The sequence below is a fragment of the Oncorhynchus nerka genome, linkage group LG7 (genome assembly GCF_034236695.1).
Source record: "Oncorhynchus nerka isolate Pitt River linkage group LG7, Oner_Uvic_2.0, whole genome shotgun sequence".
NCBI classification, from domain to species: domain Eukaryota; kingdom Metazoa; phylum Chordata; class Actinopteri; order Salmoniformes; family Salmonidae; genus Oncorhynchus; species Oncorhynchus nerka.
The window spans coordinates 34,010,705-34,029,553 of record NC_088402.1 but is presented as its reverse complement, the minus strand read 5'-3'; the positions used below and the strand labels follow the sequence as shown (position 1 = coordinate 34,029,553).

Here is an 18,849-nt window from a genome sequence, read left to right as displayed (position 1 = left end):
GGTGGATGGATAGTGTGCGTTGCATAAATGGTTAAAAAGTAGTATAATTTAAAGTTATCTATCACTGTGTTGTCACTGTCATTTAACACATATCTTTACCCCTAAAACGTTTGAATAATTATTTCAGTAGCTACTATTTTTCCAAAGTATTACAATGTAAGTTACACTACCCTAATAATATCTTGTAGAGCGTGTATTTTCAACATAATTATTTTCCCCCTCCTGCATTGCTGGTTCAAGAAAATGGCCTATTCACAGCTCCCCTTTTCCACGTCTCTGATTTCTCCGCCCCTACCCCAAGATTGACAGCCAAGCAGCCTAATCCTCACAAAGACTAACGGGATTGGCAGAATACATTTTTCTCCGTGAGGAAAACACTTTTTATTTATCACTATCTTTTTAGTTTCGTTTTTTGTAATTTTCCATTACATTATCAGCGAGGAAACCAGTATTTTCATCACGAATTTCCTCTATTGGTATTCCCCCTACTGTTGACGTTTACGCTTCAACAATGGAATCTATCCGCCCTCAGCGACTTCAACCAGGGATAAGATTTGGAGCTGGATCGACTGGGACCCTACGCTCCTCTCTCCGGCCCGGGGTTACAGTTCCAACCGCACCTCTGCTGCCTCCCCCGGCCTCCCTATGTGCTTCCTCCGGGCCACCTCCGCCGCTTCAACTCCACAGTCTTCACGGCACTATTGGGAGTGCGGGTCTCGGAACAGGGGTGGCTGGATTCGGTCTATGTAATCCAGGGAACCCGGCGGTCTTGAAGGAGGCGGTGGAGGCTGTTGTTCGGAGCTTTGCTAAACATACGCAGGGCTATGGCAGAGGTAACCTGGAACAGATTAGTCGCAGAATTTTGGTCCTCCGACTTTCCCTGGCCGTGGTTCAAATGTAACTCACCGTAACTGTGATTAAACTGACAAAGGGGATTGAATAGTGTAGTAGTGCATGTGCAACATACATAGTGTCACCAAAACTGCACATCCAGTTGATAACAGTAGGCTACATGAACATACCGAGTTTATGATCGCCAATATTTTGTCATATCTAGGCTAATGACTACAGGATGCAGTTCACTACAGGATACTGTTGCGTGCTCATTTTACGTAGCACTTGGGCACTCCATTCGAAATGTGGGACTTCAAGTCTTTATCTTCAAGTCTTCATCTTGGCCAGGTCGCAATTGTAAATGAGAACTTGTTCTCAACTTGCCTACCTGGTTAAATAAAGGTGAAATAATAAATAAATAAATAAAGTCACCGCTAATGTTTTAGAGTAGGCCTAGCCTATATGTTATACTATCATCCAAAAACCCAATAAATGAAATGTGGGTAGGCCTATTCAATTATTCATTTACAGAAGTATGATGATGTTATGTACTCCTTAATCATGTTGAGTCTATGTGGACTTTTGGTTAGGCCATCATTGTAAATAAGAATTTGTTCTTAACTGACTTGCCTGGCTAATTAAATATAATGAAATTCGGACAGCTTCAGTCAGTTCAGTGGGTTGTTCCTTGTTGTTGACTTATCCAAAAACATCCGGTTTATATTATATCTCCAAATATGTGCGAAAGCAGTGTTCCAAGTTTTAATCCTTACTCATACACAATATTCCACTGTGTCACTTTTATTCTTTCAAACCTGAATACCAAATGAGTCCACCGGACCATATTTAAAGGTAGACTCAGCAATTCTAACTTGAGCTATTGAGATGAGCGAGATGCAAGACTCACACACAGTATCTGTGCAAGTGCACATGTTCGCTTCACGCTGTCACAGCATGGTAGCCATGGGACCAAAACAGCAAGTTGAGCCTTGCGCTTCAATGCTCTTAGTTGTTGCGGAAATTGACCCAGTATGCCGTTTACTTTCTGCATCTACGTCATATCGCTGAGTCCACCTTTATGACTCCATGCAGTCTAATGTTAAACTGTGTCATTTTATGTCTCCTCCAGTGAACGTGGTGGAAGCCTTGCAAGAGTTCTGGCAGATGAAGCAGTCAAGAGGGGCAGACCTCAGGAATGGGGCGCTGGTGGTGTACGAGATGGTCCCATCAAACAACCCACCCTATGTTTGCTACGTCAGTCTCCCAGGGGGAAGCTGCTTTGGGAGTTTCCAGGTGAGCTAACCTGTCTCAATAAAGTTGTGGGCACTAAAACGCTCCTCGGGTGGAAGGCACCCCTGTATAGTATCTCTGAGTTAGTGAAAGTGCTTGAAAAGTGTACTTATTATTACTACTACAGTATAATGGTTTAAAATTGTGTTGGTGTAACTGTATGAATGAAATTCCCTATGTGGCCATAACCTTAGGGATTTATCCGTCTGTACAACTCTACTCATGCACAAATGCTTCTACCTAAATCTATTCTGCCAATCTGTCTTGATCTTCCTGAGTACATTGGTACAACTCTACTCATGCACAAATGCTTCTACCTAAATCAATTCTGACAATCTGTCTTGATCTTCCTGAGTACATTGGCCCTGGATTTTCAGATCAAATGTCAATCACTGGGAGCCTCTTCTGAACTGTCTTGAGAAATGTCAAGGGAGAGCAAGCGACTAATTAGGCCTGGGTCATGTTTATGGGGGCACCCTGTAGCAAAACGTGCAATTGAAAACAATGTTTATGCAGTGTCTTTGTTTACCAACTGCTGACTGTGCACCCATATTCTGTTGGAGTCAAAAAACACTTACCGTACAGTGAGTTCATACGTTTCTAGTATGTGTATGTGATTCCTGTGAATCACAGAAATGTGAGTTTCTTATCGGAGAGGTACAGGTAGTCCCTCCCAGTTTCAGTCCATTTTCTTCTGTTTGTTGCCTAATGAACATGACCCGGATGTTTCTGGAACTTTCTCCTCACACTGTTCTGTTGTTTATCTGAATACTTCAAGAATGTGTTAGATTCGCCAGTACTATTGTATACTTTTTAGCCAGTAGTTAAAGGGAGCACTCATGAGTCAAAAGTGGTCCCCTAAAATTGTGTGCTATGTCACATATGTGCAAAACGTCATTGCTCTCGCTCTGCTGTGTGTGCATGGATGTACCACTTGCTAGCTGTCACTCAATTGACGAGGGGCTGGAGCTCATTGGTTGAACTTAAATTGTTAGTGGGCTGGCCCACGTGGGGGAAAAGGGTGCAGCACAGCTCCCAGAAAAACTGTCGCTTTCATGGCAGAAAAATAGCTAAATCGGGGTTTAGAACCCAGTGTACCAATGAGTGTATGCTCGCAACACGTCAAACCAATGAAATGCCTTGCTTGGGTGGAGCTCCAGTAGTGCTCACTAGATTAGTGTCGTAGGTGCAACAATGGGTGAGGATGGCTGGGAAATCGCAGATTCAAACTCGATTTTGTGTATAGAGCACACTTCTGGCAAAACAGAATTCAGTTTTCCCCTAGTTTGTCTTCCATTTTCTGTAATGTTCCATATGCTAGTTTGCAATAACTCTCCGCAAAATGTTCCCTTTCCGGTCTGAAAACCGTGACAAACATAACAGGTAGCACCAACGGGCATGTGAGGGGAGGATTCTTGAAATGTAACATCCAATCAAAATCTTGCCGCAGGGAGCCTGCAGACCATTCAAACTGTTTTTGCAATACAAAATTCTCCAGACATCCAAGGGAGGCATGACAACGACGTGATTTTGGAAGGTATGGCAAAGTGAGACTATATCCAGCCCAAAGCGGGAGGTTTAAAAGAATACTTAGTAGTCGCCAAAGTTCCAGAGCATGTCTTTAAACAAATGTCTTGATAAATCTGTCTTAAGTATCTAATGAAGTGAAGTGGCATAGTAGCATGTTTTACATAGTTTATAACTTGACCAGAACTGTTGAAGTGTGTGTAAATGTTGTTATATACACTGAGTGTACAAAACATTAGGAACACACATTAGGAGTCCTTATATTGAGTTGCACCCCTTTTTACCCTCAGAACAACCTCAAATCATCGGGGCATGGACTTTACAAGGTGTCAAGCATTCCACAGGGATGCTGGTCCATGTTGACTCCAATGCTTACCACAGTTGTGTCAAGTTGGCTGGATGTCCTTTGGGTGATGGACCATTCTTGATACACACGTGAAACTGTTGAGTGTAAAAAAAAACAGCACTGTTGCAGTTCTTGACACACTCAAACCGGTGTGCTGGCACCTACTACCATACCGGTTCAAAGGCACTTAAATATTTGGTCTTGCCCATTCACCCGCTGAATGGTACAGATACACAATCCATGTCTCAAATTTCTCAAGGCTTACAAATGATTCTTTATCCTGTCTCCTCCCCTTCATCTAAACTGATTTGAAGTGGATTTAAAAAGTCACATCAATAAGGCATCATAGATTTGACCTGGATTTACCTGTTGATCTCATCCATGAATGTATACATAATTACATACAGTATGAGCTGTGTTCCTATCTGTTAAATAATCCACCAGTATTATTGAAATAGCAATGACTGCTTTAATGTACATATTTTTTTTCAAATGTTATTTTCAATTCTAAATCATCCTAGAACTTAAGCATTGAGCATACCAGAATGTTCCATGGGAGGATTAAATGTTTTGCCATTTCTTCCTCTCCTCCAATTGGCTGGCTACAATGCATACTGTGGTTGGAAACTCATATGGTGGCTCATCTGGTTGTAATTAGAGCCAAATATTGAGTTTAGAAGGAGCCGTGACACCCCTCCCCACATTCTCCCCCTCCTCCCATTTGCACAGGGCCTCCCTTGCCTCTATCCTTCCTAACTCTCTTTCTTTCTTTCTTTGAAATAATAGCAATGAAGTGGAAGCATCGATATTACCTAGACATCATTCTGAAACATACATGAAACAAGATTAACATACATTTCAAGTGCTTAATCTTTCAAGAAAAAGGTCATTATTAAAATGAAATATATATGACTTCCAGAAGTCCAATACAATAATTTCACTCACCCATATTATGATATTGCATGAATCACAGTGTCATAATGTTACAATTTATGCCAAAGGCAACATATATTTTGGGGGACTTGGAAACATTCAGAAAAGTACTAAATATGTTTTATGCTTTACTTTCGGCAGTTTTGTCCAACCAAGGCTGAAGCAAGACGTAGTGCTGCCAAGATCGCGCTGATGAACTCGGTTTTCAACGAGCATCCTTCCCGCCGCATCACAGATGACTTCATTGAGAAGAGTGTATGTGAGGCGCTGGCCTCCTTTAATGTGAGTGGCATTTAATGTATTTTTCAATGTACACTGACAGAAACAGTGCGCACAGGTCTTTAATATAATCCATACTGCAGCTCCTATTAAAAGGTCATGTCCTTATGAGGGTAAGATCTTAATCTGATTGGGCTCTTAAGGAGAAAAAGACTGGATGATTGGACTCTACTTGTATTTTACAGGGAAACAGAGAAGAGGCAGACAACCCCAGCACAGGAATCGGGGCATTTCGCTTCATGCTGGAGTCCAACAAAGGAAAGTCAATGTTGGAGTTTCAGGTAAATAGGATGGATCAGCGCAAAGTTTGGTTACTTGTGATGATACAGTGGATGATACGGCAAATGAAATGTAAGAAAAGGAAAAGGTTGGACTGTATATGAGGCCAGTTTAGGAATGTTGGTGGCACTATGGTGGTTGGTCAGGATGTAGGAAATTAGGAGATCAGTAGCGGTTTATGGGTAAAATCACTCTGGAAGCCAAGCCATGAAAAAAAAAAAAACATATTACAACCTTTGTGTTGTGATAATTAGGCTGTTTTCTCTATAACCTGTACGGCTTGACACCGTGATACATAGACCTAAGGCCAAGACAATAAGAAGACACAGTGGCTGAATAAATTCAACCACCCCTTTGTTTCATCACAAAACCAGAGAGCAACATCTGTCTGGTGGATTCCACAAAGCATATTGCATGTAACAAACCGTTACAAGACCTACAGCATGGTCAAGCACATTTAATGTTTCTGACATTTCCAGACTACTAAACAACTATTGATTTAGAACACCGGAGACTTACCATAAGTCGCTGCATCCACTATTCCAGCTCCATTCCAACTTCAACATTTCAACATCATCAAATCACCTATGCTTAGCCTAACACAGTGACAACTAAAATATACCGAAATCGATTTAGCCCTATCAACATAAATTTCATGTGCCTGTCCATGGTACTGATTTCTGTGTGTGCATGTGCGTAAGTAGAAAAAAACATGTTGGCTCACCCTACTTGTAGAGAAACGCCAAAGCTATCCTCCTTTCTTTCATTTTGATGAAATGGTCTATGAATCTGTCATACAGATACATACGCTTTTAGTTTTTGTTGTCCTAGGCTACCTGGATAAGGTGCTTGCTTGCTAGTCTAACTTCCTTTCATGGGTAACGATGAGCTAGCTAGTTAACATGCCAGCAGCATACCACCCTGCATACCACTGCTGGCTTGCTTCTAAAGCTAAGCAGGGTTGGTCCTGGTCAGTTCCTGGATGGGAGACCAGATGCTGCTGGAAGTGGTGTTGGAGGGCCAGTAGGAGGCACTCTTTCCTCTGGTCTAAAAATAAAAATATCCCAATGCCCCAGGGCAGTGATTGACACTTTTGGATGGGATGTTAAACGGGTGTCCTGACTCTCTGAGGTCATTAAAGATCCCATGGCACTTATCGTAAGAGTAGTGGTGTTAACCCTGGTGTTCTGGCTAAATTCCCAATCTGGCCCTCAAACCATCACGGTCAACTAATAATCCCCAGTTTACAATTAGCTTATTCATCCCCCTCCTCTCCCCTGTAACTATTCCCCAGGTCGGTGCTGCAAATGAGAATGTGTTCTCAGTCAACTTACCTGGTAAAATAATGGATTTTTTTTTTTTGCCTACTACATCTAGCTACATATTGAGCTTCCATCCACTCAGGCCAGGGACACAATGTATGAATTTATGGTTTGATCAGAATCACCGTTATAATCTTTGGCCAGTACGTTGAATTAAGAAAAACCACATCTCCAAATCCCTATCTCCATCCATGGCTAATTTAGGAACATGTTTGCTAGCTAGCTAGCCACCAGAGGACAACAACACAACGAGATGCAACAATTCAAGTTTTTGTCTGTCAATGACATTTGGCTTTTGATGTGATGTGAAGCCAAATGCAAACTGTCTTCCCTTGAGACTTTTTTTTAGTGTGCCAGGACCATTCACAGTTGAGCTCATTCAGTTTAGCTCAACTCTGATTGGCTATTATTGTATACTTTTTTATTAAGAGAGGCCAATTGCTTGCTGGCTTCCCTTGCATTCAATGTTACCGGAGGCAACAATATCATACTCTTTTTGACCAGACGGCATCAGATAGATGGGTTACTCATACAGAGACAGAGGGGCGCTGTTTTGCTCGCTCGGATGCTTTCTCCAGTGAGATACTTTCCGCCTCTCAAATCAAATTGTATTGGTAACATACACATGGTTAGCAGATGTAATAGAAGGAAAATTCCAAACACACAGAGAGACGAAAGATACATTATTTTATGTTATTTAAAAAAATATTTTTCTTGGTACATTTTTGGGGGAAACATGGCTTCCCTTGGCATCCATGAATACACGCCACTGGAGGAGATGGAGATGAGGAATCCAAATACTGGCTATTCTTTGCCCACACAGATACAAAAAACACATGGAATTGGTTGGAGAATGTGAAATTATATTATGGTTTCTACAGAACTATAAACAAGGGAGATGCATACATGTTAACATAGACATGGCTAGTGGTGCCAAAACTACTGGTAATTACACAAAGCCGATTATTGTCATTTAGCTTTGTAACTCCAGTTCATGAAAAAATATAAACGTTTACTGATCAGCCCTAAACTATAGCTTAATTTATGATCAAGAAAACCAGGAGTTATTTCTGAGTGTTTATTAAAGTTGGCTGGTTTCCTCTCCTCTGCTTTATGACTTACCACTCTGGTTTCCCAGGTTGAATGGGGGAAAAGTACGCCGTTGAACCTGATAAATGCAACGGTTTGAGACTCATGACAGCATGAACTAAAGCAGAGCATGCCAGTTTCAGGAGCAATTGAAATAATGTCCATGTACATCAATTCAATTAGTATTTTACACACTTAAAACAGAGATTTGACTTATTCAAAGTGCACTTATCAGGAATGTGGAGGACTAGAGATGGCTGTAGATGTCAAGGACTAGATAATGAGACCCACTACATGAATGAGTGTGAGGACCATCGTGCAGAAGAAAATTGGAGCAAAACCATGTATTGGACTCTGTGGTTCCTGGAATTTCCTAAGAGCATGTTGGTCTGGCAAACAAATCTGGACAGAATTGCTGGCCTCCAGTCTTTTCATTGTTTGTCATCCAAATCCACTGAATCGAATGCAGGGATTGGTCTTTTCCAAACCACAGCTTATGATTTAGGGTTCTACACATGCAAACAAATGATTGCTACTTATTGACCGTCTCCCTCTTTTTTTAAATGTAACCTTTATTTAACTAGGCAAGTCAGTTAAGAACAAATTCTTATTTACAATGACAGCCTACCAGGGAACAGTGGGTTAACTAACTTGTTCAGGGGCAGTACTCCAGAGTTTTACCTTGTCAGCTAGGGGATTCAATCCAGCAACCTTTCGGTTACTGGCCCAACGCTCTAACCACTAGGCCACCTGCCGCCCCAGCCACCTCTTAGCTCCCATTACCAGCCTTAAATCATTGAATCTTGTGACTTTGGCATTAAAAACTCATAGCCTTGTGATAATAATCAAACTTGAAATTGTGCTCAGTGCCAAACAGTGCTTTCCATGTGGCGCAGCCACACACAACAATGCTGCTTGTCGACGCTGAACTGTTTTCTTCTTTCAGGAATTGATGACAGTCTTTCAGCTGCTGCACTGGAATGGTAGCCTGAAGGCCATGAGAGAGAGACAATGCTCCCGTCAAGTAAGATCTCATTTGGATAATAGTACTGATTATTGGTATCACTTTATTTCATAGGCCTGTTTCAGTTGGTATTTGTCCTGGTGTTAAATAAGACAGTATCAGTATTTTTTGTATGTATTTCAAACAATTGGTTTTCTGTTTTGTTCAAATGTTTTTGGTTTATTTTGTGTGAAAGCAATGACTTATGACTGTTATGTGTAAAAAGTAAGTAAGTATGTACAGTTGAAGTCAGAAGTTTACATACACTAAGGTTGGAGTCATTAAAACTTGTTTTTCAACCACTCCACAAATTTCTTGTTAACAAACTATAGTTTTGGCAAGTCGGTTAGGACATCTACTTTGTGGATGACACAAGTAATTTTTCCAACAATTGTTTACAGACAGATTATTTCACTTATAATTCACTGTATCACAATTCCAGTGGGTCAGAAGTTTACATACACGAAGTTGACTGTGCCTTTAAACAGCTTGGAAAATTCCAGAAAATGATGTCATGGCTTTAGAAGTTTCTGTTAGGCTAATTGACATCATTTGAGTCAATTGGAGGTATACCTGTGGATGTATTTCAAGGCCTTCCGTCAAGCTTGACATCTTGGGAAAATCAAAAGAAATCAGCCAAGAACTCAGAAAAAAAATTGAGACCTCCACAGGTCTGGTTGATCCTTGGCTCCAGACTACGGTTTGCAACTGCACATGGGGACAAAGATCGTACTTTTTGGAGAAATGTCCTCTGGTCTGATGAAACAAAAATAGAACTGTTTGACCATCATTATGTTTGGAGGAAAAAGGGGGAGGCTTGCAAGCCGAAGAACACCATCCCAACTGTGAAGCACAGGGGTGGCAGCATCATGTTGTGGGGGTGTTTTGCTGCAGGAGGGACTGGTGCACTTCATAAAATAGATGGCATCATGAGGGAGGGAAATTATGTGGATATATTGAAGCAACATCTCAAGACATCAGTCAAGAAGTTAAAGCTTGGTCACAAATGGGTCTTCCAAATGAACAATGCCCCCAAGCATACTTCCAAAGTTGTGGCAAAATGGCTTCAGGACAACAAAGTCAAGGTATTGGAGTATCCATCACAAAGCCCTGACCTCAATCCTCTAGAAAATGCGTGGGCAGAACTGAAAAAGCTTGTGCGAGCAAGGAGACCTACAAACTTGACTCTTACTCCAACTCTGTCAGGAGGAATGGGCCAAAATGCACCCAACTTATTGTGGGAAGCTTGTGGAAGGCTACCCAAAATATTTGACCCAAGTTAAACTATTTAAAGGCAATGCTACCAAATACTAATTGAGTACCGGTATATGTAAACTTCTGACCCACTGGGAATGTGATGAAAGAAATCAAAGCTGAAATAAATAATTCTCTCTACTATTATTATTATTTCACATTCTTAAAATAAAGTGACCTAAGACAGTTGTTTTACTAGGATTAAAAGTCAAGAATTGTGAAAAACGTGAGTTTAAATGTATTTGGCTAAGGTGTATGTAAACTTCCGACTTCAACTGTATGTGAGCAAATTTGAATATGTTTCTATTTCTGGCACTTTAGAGAAAAATATTTGGACACACACCTGGGTCCCATGTGGCTCAGATGATAGAGCATGGCACTTGCAACAGCAGAGTTGTGGGTTTGATTCCCACAGGGGACCAGTTTGAAAAAGTATGAAAAATGTACGCATTCACTACTGTAAGTCTCTCTTGATAAGAGCATCTGCTAAATTACTAAATGTACACTACAAAGCAGGATCAATGAATTCGCCAGATAACTCTGATTTGTTTTTTATTGTTTAGAAAGATGAACTTGAAATGAGTATGGTGTAATTGACTCAACAAACAAAAACACATTAAGTTTAGCTTTCGTAATGAATCAGAGAACCTATAGTTATTTCTGTTTGTTTATCAAAACTGGCTGGCTAACTCATTGATCCTGCTTTGTAGTATACCCTTCTGGTGTAAAGGAAGGGAAATATAGCTACATCATAACTCAAACTTCTCTGTTCTCAGCAACAGAATAACTGATCAAACTAAAGAGTTATTTGAGAAAAACATTTGCCTGACAGTTTCCATTAATTCCAGCAAGTTTGGAAAATAAAACATATCCCTCATCCTTACAGACTGCCAGTGATAGTATTTAATTATAATTCAAATGGTACACCACATCTCAGTTCAACTTAAGTACAGAATGGGGCTGAAACTCACTGGAGATAATTGGCTGAGTTTACACTCTGGCTTGAGTTAGGTTCCTTCAGCATGACATTCCATCCTATCTAAACCACATTGTGTGGGCTGAATGAATACCTATGAAGTGACTCTGTTCCAGGCAGAGTCGGGTGACCTAAATGTTTGTGTTCAGTCCTCATTATCTCATGCATCTTACATACATAAATGACTTTTAAGGCATCGACTATGAGCCTTGATCAAGTTTGTAAAAAAAAAATGTTTTACCAGAGTTTAAAGCATTTTTCTTTGACTTGATCTGATCTCAAACATTAAAATATTCAGGCTCTATGCACACCTTTAAATTTTCATCCCCCACCCTTCATGTTTGCTCATCTAAAAAGTGGAGCTTTCTGACATCGTTTTTGCAGTATGGGGGTCAATTCAGGCAACTTCCAATTCAGTAAATGAATATAAATTCACCTGAATAGTCAAATTGTGCCTCAAACCTGGCTTTTGCCAATTTACGCCATTCTGATCACAAGTCAAAGAGGAGGAAGAGCAACCAGCAACTCCACGATTGGGATAGATACGACTCAGTTGTATTGTGTTTTCTAGGGTTACGGAGTGCTTTCGCCCTGTGTGTCTCTTGACTGATTTTAAGTATTCTATTTGGTCTGGCCTCATGCCTTTCATCTCAATGATTAAGGAGAGGGGCTGAGCCACTGGAGTAATTAGCTCACCCAGACGTCTCACATTCCTCATTTGAAATTATGTTATTGCTGGCCACGCAGCTCACGCATTTGTCGTTCCAGATCGTGTCAAATCCAGGCATTTCAGCATCATTAAACATAATCTGGAACTCAATCAAACCTGCACTGCTAGGATACCAGTACTGTTGAAAAATGTGATTTAATGGAGCATTTCTGTTTCCTACCCAGCTAGCCTGAATTTTCTAACGATCATGGCCATGGCGTCAATAAGGTCCATTCCGGCCTAACAACTTTTTTATTTTGCTTTCCCCTAACAGGAAGTGCTGGCTCACTACTCCCATAGGGCGCTGGATGATGACATGCGTACCCAAATGGCTGCTGATTGGGTGAACAGAGAGCAAGGCGTGGCTGGCACCATCGCCCAGGAGGTGGCGGCAACAGATCGAGAACTTGAGGAGGCCAGGCTGGCCGGCCGGGAGCTTCGCTTTCATAAAGAAAAGAAGGACATCCTGATGCTGGCTGTTGGCCAACTGGATGCAGCCAACACTGCCACGCTGCCTTCAACCTGCTAGGTATACGCTGGATTCCAACCCCATAACTTGATTCACTTCCATTTCCCACGTTGACTTCCCCCTCACAGTTCTCAAAAAGTCTACATAGGTGTGGGTAACTCTGCATAGCTTCCACCACATGGCTTTTACATATTCAGCCCGATCAGATCTGCGAGTTGGGAGTCAAGGGCAGATGGAAGGAAGTTGCTTGTCAGTTTGGAATCTGGCCTTAGAGATGGAATGAGGAAAAGTGGCCAATAACCATTGATTGTATAGAGACTTGCAAGGCAGCCATTTAGGAGCTTTCAATTATAAAACAGTGAGTGTTCTTAGATCTTTCAGCAGTTTTTTTCCAGCCCAGTACTAATACACCTAATTCAGTTTATGAAGGTCTTGACAATAAGTTGATTATTTGAATCGGATATGTTAGTGCTAGTTTAGAACGAAATCTTTAGGACCAGGATTAAATAAGAAGAAGTCATTGAGGTCCTTTTGTGCTGCCATGTTATTGGATTTGTGAAATTCACATGGAATAATGAAATGTTATCATTCCTCTCATTCCCTTTCTATGCTGGTAGACAACGCTACCACATGGGTAAAGTTAAAGCCCATCACTTGCCTTTAATGATCGTACAGGACATAATCACAAGGATATTGTCACAGAACGATCTTTCTCACCAAAATAGACCAATGTCTGTTGCTTAAGCATGATCCATCACTTCATTAAGGACTATGAAAGTTATTTGAACATTTATGTATAGCTCAAACATTACAGATCTTATATACAGAGGTAGGATCTTAATTTGATCACTCTTTTGTTGCTGCGGATTTTCCTGCACCACAGGAAATGCAGATGAACTTTTGTAATTGACATAAATTTACTGAAAACCCACACTAACACACGGTTATATAGTATTTCACTTTTCACAAAGCCTACTTTTGGCCAGGTAAAAGCCTTACCACCGCTCAAGCAACATTATGGACTAAAAACGTTCAAATCCTGTTGCTGCAGGATTATTTTGCTGTGACAGCATAGGTCAAATTAAGATCCTACATCTGTAGAGTCTATCATTAGTGATAGCCAGCCTTATTTGCGAAGAAAGAACCGCTCCTCCGACTCAAACTGATGTCACTCATAAAATAACTAATTGCCTAGCTTTGCTTGCTAGAATGTTTACACGAATGTCAGTTATCCAACAGTTTTTTTCTGGCCTTGCAGCTTTTAATGACTAAACTTTCAGCGTTATCATTCTAAGTCGGGATCATTTACTGTCACTAAGCCATTTTTAACTAAAACGCACGCAAGTAATTTAGCCGATACTGATATCCGGATTGACCACTGCATTGATGCTAACAACTGTTTAAATGTGAGTAATGTGTGCAACACAAAAACATAGCAAACACAGTGCACAAACGTAAGTAATATATGGGATTGCAGTTTCCCCCCCTAACCACAAGTTACTCTCAAGGTAAAACATTTATTAAAGCGTTTTGGCAGCTATACGCTGAAAAGAAAAATTCAATGGACAAAAAAACATTATCAATGTAGAATCTCCATCATAAATGCTACATGGAAAGTGTTTTTAGTCCAGGACTCGGCTTAATCTTTTAGCCATTATGAAATAACAGTGGATCCTTCTTCAATTCTTTTGAATTGATGTTGTTTTGGGGGAATTCCACAGAGGTTTTACCATACCGGTACGAAATGTTATCCAGTCATGCGATCTGCTACTCTGAAATTCTCTTGAAATAGACCCATTTAGAAAACACATTTATTTAGGGATCAGAACACACAGAGAATCCATTCATGTTCACATTGAATACCAGTAAATGCCTATGTCATAACACAATGGCAATATCACACTGACAGCTACAGTAAAAAAATAACGAATGCGAATAAAATGCACCAAACATCACGCTAATGTTGTATCATAGTCCCAATGTCCTCTTGGGTTTAACATTGTATCCTACTTACTATATGTCTCTTGATGGAATTGTCTATGGTATGTTTTTTTTAAAGAAAATGAGCAGAGAGAAAAAAAGATTTAGCTAACTTGCCCTAACTTTCCTGAATGTAATGATATCCCAATAGCAACAGCAGCGCAAAATACATTGACGAGATGCCCGTTAGTTTTGGATAGCATTTCCATTGCTTCTTCTTTCATTGACAGTATTGGTTAGTGTTCTTCGTTTTCCTACCAAGCCAAGGTAAGGCATTTCCCGTGGTTCTCAAGTTCTATAGACCTGGCACCTGTTTCTACAAACAAAAGCCATATCAATTGAAGTGCAATCCAGTGTATGCTTGTCCTAATTAAATAAAGAAGTGAACCTTTTGTTAAAACACACAGCCAGGTCCATTTATTATTGGCACCCTTAAAAAAGATGAGCAAAAAAAGACAGTATAAAATAAATAATACAAATACTAAGCTATATTTCATGGTTAAAAAAAAGGGAAATTAGATTACTTTATACTAATATAATTGCTCAGAAAAAGAGCTTTAGTGTAACCAGTAATAAAAAAATACAAATGTAAAGATAGGGGTAAAACACCAGCACCCTCCACTTGCAAGGATAACGACACAGAGACTCTTTCTAAACTGTTTTATAAGATTGGAGAACATATTGGGAGGGATCTTAGACCATTCCTCCATACAGAATCTTTCCAGAACCATTATATCCTCCGTCAGGGCTTATGGACTGCTTTCTTCAATTCAAACCACATGGGGTTCAAGCCCGGAGACTGAGATGGCCTTTGCAAAATGTAGATTTTGTGGTCAATTAACCATTTCTTTGTGGATGTTGATGTGTGCTTGGGGTTATTGTCTTGCTGGAAGACCCATTTGCAACCAAGTGTCATCCTCCACTTGCGCCCAAGTGTTTTTGGCTAAAACGTCCTGGTACTTGGTAAAGTTCATGATGCCGTTGAACATCATGAACTTGTAATTTTAGCCAAAACCCTGGTTGCCTCTACCAGGAGGAGGCTGACACTTGGCTGCAAGTAGATACCTGACTGTATTTGTGTTAGCTATTGGAAATCATATTTCATGAAGTGTCTGGTAGGTGTATTCTCCCATCATGCTTATTTGTGTGAATCATTTATTTTTAGTATTTTTCTTTTAAGTGTATGTAATGTTGTGTTACAGATGGTTTTTATGGCAGTTGTCTGCTCACCATTAATCACGTACATTGTTAAAAAATGTAGTTGTTTAATGTTTGGGTCCCACTTCTATATAAAGTGTAGCTAAAACAACCAATCTTTCATGGTAATTAATTACATTGGCAGGTATATTGTTCACATTGTTGTAAGAGTATGGTTTCCAATTTCATTTTTTTTGCAAATCCAATACTTTTATAAAACTTTTTTTTTAACCAGATTGTTAATGTGTACCTACACTGTTATTACACTAAACCTGTCTGTGTAATTACCATGTAAATACATGTTTTAGCGACACTTAATATAACTTGGGACTAATGTTTGCGTGTTATTCCTTTTAACACAGGTTGCAATCTTTTTATAAACTGTTCAAGTCATGTTATTACCCTGCCTTCTCGCTTATCAAGTTGTGCATGATTCATAAATCCATTTGTACAAAATGTGATCTATATAAACTTTGTTTTATACAGTCCTTATGTATTTTATATGACCAGTTTTAAATTGTTACTTTTTTACTCAATGTAGGTTTCTATTTAGATTTGTATACATAAAATGCAATAAAGCAGCCAAAAACAACCCTCACTGATTCCAATGTCATCCTTTATGAAAGAATTAAAAGAAAAGCGTAGTTTGCTGGAGCACACTTCTTCGTGAAAAAGTCAGTTCTCCTAAGAACCCAGAATCTCTGTCTGTTTTTCCACTAAAACAGACTCCAAAGGGCCTTTCTACTATCTTACTTCAAGTCCCAGTGTCCTTTTCTTCCTCTTCCCTGATGACCTGCATTAACAGAGCTAAGGTGAGGATGTGGGGGAGGAGGGATCGTTGAAGCCCACAGACACAGTGGGGGTGCTATTACTGCGGAGCCGTGGCTCAGGCACTGTGCCTCCCAGCTGACGGATAGAGTTGCACATAGGACAGGGGTAGTCTGAGAGGCCCTCTATGTCCTTGAAAGCCTGGTTAATGATGCAGCCCCTGCACTGGTCACAGTAGAAGTGTCCACAGACCAGGCGCTGCAGCCGAGCCTCGTAGGAGATGCAGCTCTGGCAGTGCGGTGGGTCGAGGTCCAGGGAAAGACTACACATCTGAGGGCTGCTCTCCTTCTTGGCAACATGTGCCACTGTCGCCTCTGCTGGCGAACTGTTTCAGGGGGAAGAAGGAAATCAATATTCATTATCTCTTAAGACCTAGCTACCATTAATTTCAGCCTTATAATATACAGTATACACTCCCTTATGTATTTATTTGGACAGTGAAGGTAAAACTTTTTATTTGGCTCTATACTCAAGCATTTTGGATTTGAGATCAAATGTTTCATATGAGGTGACAGTACAGAATGTCATATTTTATTTTAGGATATTTAACCGTTTAGAAATTAAGTCACTATGTATCTAGTCCCCACATTTGAAGGTGTCATAAGTATTTGGACAAGTTCACTGTATCAATGTTTCCAAAAGTTTTGTATTTAGTCCCATATTCCTAGCATGCAATGACTACATCAAGCTTGTGACTCGACAAATTTGGATGTATTTGTAGTTTGTTTTGGTTGTGTTTTGGATTATGTTGTGCCCAATAGAAATTCATGGATAATAATTTATTGTTTCATTTTGGGGTCACTATTTTGTAAATAAGAATATGTTTCTGAACACTTCTGCATTTTTGTAGATGCTACCATGATTACGGATAATCATGAATGAATCGTGAATAATGATGAGAGAGAAAGTTACAGGCACTAAGATCATATCTCCAAGACATGCTATCCTCTCACCATTACCAATAACAGGGGAGGTAAAACAGATGTGTATGAAAGTACCCTAAAATGAACGGTGACATTCTATACTGTCGCCTCATATGAAATATGTGATCTCAAATCCTAAATGCTGGAGTATAGGGCCTAATTAAAAGTTATAGCTTCACTGTCCAAATGAATATAGCTTTAAAACTGAACATGTAAATGTGACAACTTGACAACTCTAGTTCAACAAAGTGTCTGAGTGAGTGAGGAAAAGGACATGGTCAGGTCACCTCCATTCTACAGGCCTCCATTTTATGCCAGGGAGATTACATTCAGTGAATTTTCGGTTGTGTATCAGCTATAACTCAATGCTTGTTCAAAAAATGTTGTCAGTTAAAGTGTTGGCAAACTAAAGTTAACTAACAGAAATAGAAGAGTTCATATTCCATGTATTTTTTACTATAACTCTCTTTGTCTGTGCATAATATAGCCTAAATTACGCAAAGTGGCAACCACTCACCTCTGTGCAGTAGATGTTGCATGTCGGGAACAATCAAAGCCCATGGCAGCAAGGAGTCCACGCATAAAGTCCATGTGAGACTTTTCATCATACCTCTGGCAAGACAAAGATATAAATTATTTGTTCTGTTTGTTGTCCATTTTCTCACTAAACTAAGGAGCCTGTAGCCACAGGAGCCTGTATCCCATGTACCTATTACTCAAGTTGTTAGTGATTCCTGTAACATTGACTTGAAACAACTATTTATAGAGTCAGTTAAGTGAACAAACTTGTTCTGAAACTGGCACAGCCAGGTATGTGGTTACTTTATCTTATCCAAGAAGTCACGCTCAAGTGAGATGTAAACTAGAGGAGCCTGTTTCGCAGGTGTTTCCATTAAGATAAAGTCACTGTTAGACAGCCATTGACAATTACACAGAAGTGCATAGCCTGAACCTGAAAGTCAGACATAACAAGAGATACCATTATAATACATTGTCAAACCAGGCAGAGACAAAGGTATAGGCCTATGAAAATGTTACAATGTATTTGAAATTATGTCCCAGCCCCCTCATCTAGTTGATGATCCCTGCTCTACAGGGCCACTCCACAATTCAAACAATAACAAAGCAGATCCCCCTCCCCCCTATCCCCCGCCTCTGTTTTCGTCAAATTTGAGGGATGGGCCTGAAGAAAGGACTGACCATCCATGATATCAATATTATAGTTTAAACCATGTTTTGAGGCTATACAGTGTTTGTTTACATTTACATTGTTTGCAGGCATTGGAGTAAAACAAGCTTATATATTGGGTTCTGAGGTGGTACTACTAAGCTCATGAGGCATTTATTCATATGTTTTATTCTTCAAGAATCAATGGGTATATATCATTAATGTATATGTCCAAAAATGGATGTACTAACTGTAGTTTGACCCTATAAGGAATGCACGATTCAGCACGATATTGGCAAAAAATACAGAAAATGGTGAAATGTGATATTAGCAAAGAGTGGTTTTAATGATATGGGTGTGCGGGGCAGCTGCATCTTGAATGAGAGATCATCGGTATAGACAGCCCACCACTAGAGGGCGACTTGATCTAATTGCGTTCTTTG

At 40.0% G+C, this 18,849-nt stretch overlaps 1 protein-coding gene across 1 annotated transcript; it reads left to right on the top strand.

Annotated features, from left to right (window-relative positions):
• Positions 1-301: 301 nt before the first annotated feature.
• On the top strand, positions 302-16,085 carry LOC115131500 (LIX1-like protein). Its single transcript, XM_029663267.2, has 6 exons — positions 302-833; positions 1,964-2,127; positions 5,072-5,212; positions 5,395-5,490; positions 8,846-8,923; positions 12,116-16,085. The coding sequence occupies exons 1-6, from the start codon at positions 512-514 to the stop codon at positions 12,368-12,370; spliced, it is 1,056 nt and encodes a 351-aa protein (XP_029519127.1). The 5' UTR covers positions 302-511; the 3' UTR covers positions 12,371-16,085.
• Positions 16,086-18,849: the final 2,764 nt, after the last annotated feature.